General features: G+C 51.6%; 1 protein-coding gene across 1 annotated transcript in view; it reads right to left on the bottom strand.

Moving 5' to 3' along the window:
* ANGPT4 (angiopoietin 4) overlaps positions 1-5,126 on the bottom strand; it is a 43,500-nt gene extending 38,374 nt beyond the window's left edge. The window contains exon 1 of the mRNA XM_038370412.1: positions 4,431-5,126. Coding sequence (XP_038226340.1) covers positions 4,431-4,745 — 315 coding nt within the window. The 5' untranslated portion in view covers positions 4,746-5,126. The remainder of the gene's footprint in view (positions 1-4,430) is intronic.
* Positions 5,127-8,275: the final 3,149 nt, after the last annotated feature.

The following is an 8,275-nucleotide window of genomic DNA, read 5'->3' on the forward strand; positions in this document are numbered from 1 at the left end:
TGCAGCATCCCTGCAGCACAGCCAGGGCCGGAGAAGAAGTCCTGGGACCTACAAGGAACAGACTGTGAACTGCCCTGACGTTCCAGAGACACTGTTTGTGATGTTCCCTGGCACAGAGCGGGGTGATGTGTTTCCTTTAATCTTTCCCATGTTTCCTTATTCTTTTTAAAATTAATTTTTGATTAAATAACTTGCATTTGCTTTAACTTGTATGTAATGGTCAGTGGATCAGAGAAGTGCCCAGTGCAGTGAGAGTACCCCGGAGTGGGGACACCCTAGCCCCGTCCTAGATGACCACAGCAGGGTTGGGGGTCAAGCCCCACAGGAATCCTGGGCCCAGCTTTGTTGGGGTTACGAGGACTCTGGCAGACAGGAGAGGGGAAGGGGAGTCCTAAAGGGCAGGGAGGCCACTGGGTAAAGGAAATGGGAGCGAGGACTCAGATCTTTCACTAGCCCACTTCACTGGGGTAGTGCAAAAGTCAGGAAGTTCCCCACAATAGGGGGACTATTCCCCCGCTTTCACCTGGGAAAATGTCCGCAGGTTGTCTGTGCGTTGTGTGAAGAAACACTTCCTTAGGTTTGTTTTAAACTTGCTGTCTATTAATTTCATCGGGTGACCCTGGCTCTTGTGTTATGGGAAGGATTAATATCACTGGCCTATTCACTTTCTTCACACCAGTCATGATTTTATAGATTTCTGTCATATCCCTCCTTAGTTGTCTCTTCTCGGAACAGTCCCAGTGTTTTTAATCTTTCCTTGTATGGAAGCTGTTCCATACCCCTAATCATTTTAGTTGCCCTTCTCTGCACCTTTTCCAATTCTAATATATCTTTTTTGAGATAAGATGACCAGAACTATGCACAATATTCAAGGTGTGAGCATAGCATGGATTTATATAATGGCATTGTGATATTTTCTGTTTTCTTGTCTATCCCTTTCCTAATGGTTCCTAACATTCTGTTAGCATTTTGACTGCCACTGCACATTGAGAAGATATTTTCAGAGAACTATCCATGAGGACTCCAAGATCTCTTTCTTGAGTGGTAACAGCTAATTTAAACCCTATCGTTTTGGATGTATCATTGGGATTATGTGTTCCAATGTGGAGTACTTTTATCAACACTGAATTTCATCTGTCATTTTTTCCCCCAGTTTAGTGAGATCCCTTTGTAACTCTTTGCAGTCAACTTTGGACTTAACTATCTTAAGTAATTTTGTATCTGTAAATTTTGCCACCTTACTGTTCACTCCTTTTTTCAGATAATTTATGAATATGTTAAACAGCACAGGTCTCACTACAGATGCTGGGGGGACCCTGCTATTTACCTCTCTCCATTGTGAAAAATGATATTTATTCCTACCCTTTGTTTCCTATCTTGTAACCAGTTACTGATCCATGAGAGGACCTTCCCTCTTATCCCATGTCTGCTTACTAAGAGCCTTTGGTGATGGATCTTGTCAAAGGCTTTCTGAAAGTCCACGTATATTATATCTGCAGGATCGCCCTTGTCCACATGCTTGTTGACTTCCCAAAGAATTCTAATAGATTGGTGAGGCGTGATTTCTCTCTACAAAAGCCACGTTAACTCAGCCCCGACATACTATGTTTATCTTTGAGTCTGATAATTTTATTCTTTACTATTGTTTCAAACAGTTTGTCTGGGGCTGGAGCTAGGTTCTGTAATTGCCAGGATCAGCTCTGGTGCCTTGCGCTATGCTGTGGCCTATCTGAGCCAAAGGAAGGGCTGCCGTGACTCAGAGCTGGGTTCACCGCTTTGGAGACTACTGATAGCTCTGATCAGACAAACCGAGTCCTGACAGAGTCAAGAGAACCGTCACTGTCTGGCAGCTGGGGAAAGGGCATCAAACAAGTGAGCATCTTGAACCTCTGCCCATTTCCCTGGCAGCATTCCCACGTGACGAGGTATGTGGATTTCACGGCATTCTCATATGCTATTCCGAGAGTGGATTCTCCCACCTTGAGGGTCAGAGTCAACATGCAACTGCAGCAGGTTTCCTGGGGACAGATTTTGTTGCGTGCCAGGGCTAATCCTGGTCCCATGGAGATCAACGCGAGCTTTGCGATTGACTTGAATGGAAGGAGGGGGAAACCAGAGTCTGCTTTCTGGTGTGAGGGTGTCTCAGAGCTCTTCTTTGCTAACCATGGAGGATCTTATTCCGGGCCTGGCTTTTGCTCTGGGATTCCAGCCATCTTGCCACACACACTGAGCTTGGGAATCATACCCTAAGTACAGCCTTCAGCCCCTTCACTTTACCCTGGGGGGTTAAGCAGTAACGGGTCGATAGAGGCTCTCATCACAGAGCTCTCCTCTGGAGCCAGATCTCAAACATCCAGAAGTTTGCTGTTTTAGGCCTCAGGTTTGGGTTTGGCCCAGTATAAAGTTTTGGGGCCATTTGGATCCAGTTCTGTTTTCAAATATCCTCCCCATTGAAGCTGAGATCTGGAGTTTTGGTTCAGGCCCCTCTAAAGTGTCCAGGCTGCTGTCCGTCGTCCTTGAGATCCTGTACTGCTCTGAATGCAGGAGGGTTTGAGGGATCTCATGGCATGTGCCTCTTCTCTTATGTGCGGTGACACACCCAGGGGCTGATCCGGCACAGAGCAGGTGTGGAGTGCTGCACGCAGAGACACACAGTGCCGAGAAGGATGGCTGTGTGGCTGCCGTGCGGCTTGTGCTCCCAGCTGGCAACCAGGGCACAGAGAGGAGTGTTCATGAAGTGTCCCGTCAGCATGAGGCGGGCGTGCGTCTCCATGGACACACCTGCACTCAGTCTCTTCTTTCCCCTGCCTGCTTGTGAGTATGGCAGCAAGGCTATGGGGACAGGAGGTATCCTGCCCCTCTAGGCAGAGGACAAAGCCTCCAGTTTATCCTTACTCATGTTGCCTTCTCTTGTGCTTTCCCCAGAGCCCAATACACCCACACTACACACAGCTGCGCTTGCAGTGTCCATGCCAGCGTGGGAGCATTTCCCATCCTGCCTGTCTTCGGTCACGCTGCTCCCATGCGAGCCAGTTTCCACTTTGTGACAGGCTTTCAGCTCACCCCCCAGTAGCTGTCTGGACTAATTGGAGTGGTGAGCTCCCCTGGGCTGAGTGTTAGCGGTGTGAGGAGGGGAAGCCCTAACCTGAGACCAGGAGCACTTCATCCCCTGTAACTGCAGAACCAGGTTTATCACTCCTCTGAGCTAAGAGTTGGAGGGTGTGGAAAAAAATCTCGTTCTACCAGATTCTGACCCCACTCCAAACCCTGTGGGTTCTAGAGGTCTGGAAAGAGCGCCAGCCTCTGGAGGTTCTAGTTCCACTCATCTCTGGCAAAACACGGGTTCTGGACAGGTCGATGTCATTTCCTGGACAGGAGGGACTGTCAAGCACAACCCTTTGGCTGTGATTTGCAATGCCTCTTTGGGGATATGGCTGCCTCATGTCCAGGAATGTTAGTGGGAATTTGGTGTCCACGTTGACTAGGTGGCTTTGACAATCGCAGCCTTTATTCTTTGCCTGGCACAAGCATCTGTTGGGCTAGACACACATTTATTGCAATGGCTGTTCCCACAAAAAGCAAACGATGTGCAAAGCTTCACGGAGCTCCAAAAAGTTTTGCAAAACCTTACGTTTAAAAAAAATGAGACGTTCTAGAGGTCTGACCCAGCCCCCATCCCTCGTTCTGCCAGAATTTCCCCAGGTGTTTTACAGTAAACCAGAGAGAGTCAGTGCCAGATCCTGCATGAAATCAATAGGTGAGCCGAGGGTACGATGAATGCATGGCAGGGTCACAAGTGACTGAAATCATGTGAACATACAGCACCAGTTAACATCAAGATGAAACATTAAACAAGTACTAAAGTACTAAACAAGCCTTCTGGAATCAAGGGGGCCCGATTCTGATGGGAGTTCTCCCCCATGAGAGCCCACTACGCTCCGTGAAGTTGCATAAGAATGAACCTGGCCAGTAGGATGGCAGGGGGCATAAGTCAGTGCAGAATTCAGCCCAATGTTTCCAACCTGCCTTGAAATGAGCTAACTCTGGGTCAATCAAGGAGCCATCCCATAGCTCTGGCGGTGCCCAGGCAATGACAGGAGCAAGTCCCTTCCCAGCCATGACAGACCTATCCTGCCGAGGTTCAGGGGATGGGATAGAATTCACAAGGGCAGAAGCTCAGGAAGGTGCTTGGGAGCCAGATCATTAAAGGTCTTGGAAGTTGGACCCAAACCTGTGCCCACTGAGTCGTCCAGTGCAGTACGAACTCCCCCTGCCCATCATCCCTCCATTCATCGTTCCAATCCATGCCCATCACCGGAGCATCAGGGCGACTGCCCTGAGGGTAATGAGACAAGGGGCATGGCAGTGGTGGTGAGAACCTTCTCCCCACTGTGGCCCCTCCACCTCCGCAGCCAGGTGCGCCCCCTTACCTTCAGCAGCCACTGGGTGGTGTTCTCCAGGACCCTCTCCAGCTGCTGCACGCGCTGTGCGGACCAGTTGTGGGTCTGCAGCGTGGCGGCGGGCGAGTCCCCCTGCAGCGTGTTGGCCCGGAGGGTCGCCCTCGTCGGTGGGCAGGGCTGCGGATCGGCCTCGGGCAGGACGAAGGTATAACTGCACTGCCCCTGCTGGACCCGGTGGGATCGCCGCCTGCTCCCGCCGCCTGTCACCCTCCACTGGCCGCCGTCCGCCCAGAAAGCCACCGTCACCCAGGCAAAGGCCACCAGCTTGAGATTTACACCGTGCATGGTGCTCTGAGACCTCTGCTCCAGCTGTTCCACACGCCGCCCCAGCTAGACCCCGCACTCCCTGTTCCTAGCTGAAAGCTGCAGAGGGGGTGGGGACATTGCACTCCAGGCTGCAGTTTTCAAGCCACTGTTTGCACAGGACAAGTTATTGGGCTCTTTAAATGAAGTCTAAATCATGTAATTTTGGCACTTCCTCAGTCCTCGCCCCTCCAAGCAGCCCCAGCTCTCCCAGCCCTTTTATCGTTCTCCTGGCTGTGCAGCAGCCCTGGCCCTCTTGCGGGAAAAAAAGTGTTTAAAAACAATATTTCTGTCTTTTTTCTTTCCTAGCCCACTGCAGGGAGCTCAAGTTTCACATGTAATCATAAAAGTTCACACACACACACAGACACACACACCCACCCACACCCTGCCTCTGTCCCTCCCCTGGGCTGCCTCCCCCCCTTTCCCCTCTGCCTGGACCCTGGTTATCTGCCTGCTCCTCCAAGGACCCATGGAGTGACCCCAGCAAGAAATGGGAAGAGAAACTCTCCCATCCTGCAGGCAGGGATGAGGTCTCTGCTCAGCTCCAGCCCCAAATCTCCCCTGCCTGCCCCTGCTTTGGATTCTCCCCCATGGTCCCAGCACAGCCACATTTCCCAGTCTGTCCCTCCCTGATCAGCACCAGCTGTGACCCTGCAGGGTGCAGGGAAGTGACATGGAGGCAAATATATTTCCCTGCCCGTTTCTATTTATAATATCTGAGGAGGCTGGGGCCTGTATTTAACTGAATCTGCTGCAAGGAAAATCCGCCGGGAATACATCCCAGCCAAAGCTCGTCCTAGAGCTTAGAGGAACATGGACTCCAGCGAGGGCACTTTAGGAGTGATTTAGGGTCCCTTAGAGATGTCGTTCGGGTCATCCCCGGGGCTGCCAAATCCTCTTTAGAAGCAAAACTCCTGTCCTGGAGGAACCAGCGAGAAAGGAGCAGCTTGTCCCTCTGGCATGAGCAAGAGAACCCAGAACGTTCAGCCGTGCGATTCAGGCAGGGCCGCATATTTTGGGAGCCTGGGGCAAAACCTGGATCTGAGCCCCCTTTCAGAAAAAAAATACCTCTGAGGGGATGTCCCGGGGGACAGAGCGAGCCCGCCCTGGACTCACCTGCAGTGGGGGTCCTGTCCCTGCTCTGAGTATCATGGCCTTGGGCACAGGGTCACACAGGTTTGATCCATCATGGAGGGGCAGCCAGCCCAAACCTGGGTGGTGCCGCAACCCCCTGCAGCAGGTCACAACACCACGCGGTGTGGTGCCCTCTCAAATGGGGGGGGACGAGGCAAACTGTGCCTTTGCCCTGCCCCCACATGGCCTTGGATTCAGGGGGCCCAGGACTTCTCCTAGGGCCATATCTAGAGTGACCCAGTTCTTCTGCCAGCTGGTTTCCCAACACTGACGCTGCAGCTTGATCCCTCTGTTTGGTATTGTTTGTCTGCTTTTGCTTTGGGGACTTTGAGGGCACTTTGCAATCCAGGATTTTTAGAAGGATTCCTGCTTTATCTCAGTTGGGAGCGAGGAGCCGGCTTGATGGCTGGGGAAGGAGGTTTCTCTGAAACATCCACTCAATGTGCAGCGGCAGTCAAAAAAGTGAACAGAATGTTGGGAATCATTAAGAAAGGGATTGATAATAAGAGAGAAAATATCATATTGCCGCTATATAAATCCATGGTACGTCCACACCTTGAATACTGCATGCAGATGTGGTCGCCCCATCTCAAAAACGATGTATTGGAATTGGAAAAGGTTCAGAACAAGGCAACAAAAATGATTAGGGGTACGGAACGGCTTCCATATGAGGAGCGATTAATAAGACGGAGACTTTTCAGCTTGGAAAAGAGACGGCTATGGGGGGATATGATAGAGGTCTATAAAATCATGACTGGTGTGGAGAAAGTAAATAAGGAAGTGTTATGTACTCCTTCTCATAACACAAGAACTAGGGGTCACCAAATGAAATTAATTGGCAGCAGGTTTAAAACAAACAAAAGGAAGTATTTTTTTCACATAACACACAGTCAACCTGTGAAACTCCTTGCCAGAGGATGTTGTGAAGGCCAAGACTATAACAGGGTTCAAAAAAGAACTAGATAAGTTCATGGAGGCTAGGTCCATCAATAGCTATTAGCCAGGATGGACAGGGATGGTGTCCTGAGCCTCTGGTTGCCAGAAGCTGGAAATGAGCGACAGGGGATGAATCACTGGATATTTACCTGTTCTGTTCATTCCCTCTGGGGCACCTGGCATTGGCCACTGTCAGAAGGCAGGATACTGGGCTAGGTGGACCTTTGGTCTGACCCAGTATGGCCATTCTTATATTGCTGAATTCTTGTCCCAACCACTCCAGCCTGTGTGCTTGGTCTTGTACTAAACGCCCACTGTCAGCACTAGGCCTAAGTATTCTGGTGTTTGCTGCCCAGGGCGCACCCCCTCCCTCCTCCGAGTGGCAGTCTGGAAATTTCTGCACCGTCCTCCCCAGTCTTGATTTGCCACCCCTGGAAGTTGACAACAAGGACTCTGTTCTCCCGCCCCTAAAGCGGGTTCTGCCCATAGTCAGATCCATTTGTAGTGATACCGGGCATTTGCAGGGGATGCGTCAGCTCACTCTCCTAAATGCCTGGCAATCCTGCTGCAAGCTCTGTGGGCCTCAATTCCCTGTCTGTGAAATGGGGATAGCAACCCTTCCTTTGTCATGTCTTTGCAGATTGCAAGCTCTTTTGGGCAGCCGGTCTTGCCAGAGAGAGAGGGTCCATCTATGTTGCAGTCAGGAGGCGTGATTGCAGTTCAGGCAATTCAGAGCTGGCTTTTGCTCTCGCTAGGGGTGGCGGCAGGGGCCAGACTCGCCCGGGACCCTGAGTACACACTCAATCAAAGCTTGTGTCTACCCGGCCCACGCTCAGACCTCCTGCCTGCAGTGTAGACAGAGCCAGAGTGAGACGCCCTGTCCAGGGCTGGTAGTGCCCTCTGCAGGGCATCCTCGGTCCAGGTCATGAGGGCTTCTCCTTTGCACCTAGACCCACACGGGCAGCCTCCTAGCTTGCTATGAGGAACGCCACCCTCCAGTTCCCTGGCTCCCTGACGTGTCTTTCCCACTAGCTTTCAATCATACCTCCCCTCGCCCCCGCCCCCGCCCGCGCCCCCTCCCCTCCTCTCCTCTCCAAGGTCCATTTCTCCCTCGACGGCTTTTCAAACCACTCCTTAAATAAACAGGGTGGCAGGGCAGGGGGCCCAAATTCCTCTCGTTAGCGCACTTTTTGCATTACTGCTGGGAAAATTACCCAGGGCACCTAACGGGCACTATCAGATGGGAAGGAGAGGGGGGCCCTGGCGTTGATGCTCCCTAGTAATTAGCTATAGCACCAGGCCAGAGAAGGGGGGACACAACCCCAGATCCCTGACAAGAGCCGTCTGTGCCACTGTCTGCCACAATCCCCTCTGTGCTACACCGAGACAGGTCTGTGCCTCGTTACATGCTGCTGCTTGGCTCGCTGCTCCCTCCCACC

Source organism: Dermochelys coriacea, chromosome 13 (assembly GCF_009764565.3).
Source record: "Dermochelys coriacea isolate rDerCor1 chromosome 13, rDerCor1.pri.v4, whole genome shotgun sequence".
NCBI classification, from domain to species: domain Eukaryota; kingdom Metazoa; phylum Chordata; order Testudines; family Dermochelyidae; genus Dermochelys; species Dermochelys coriacea.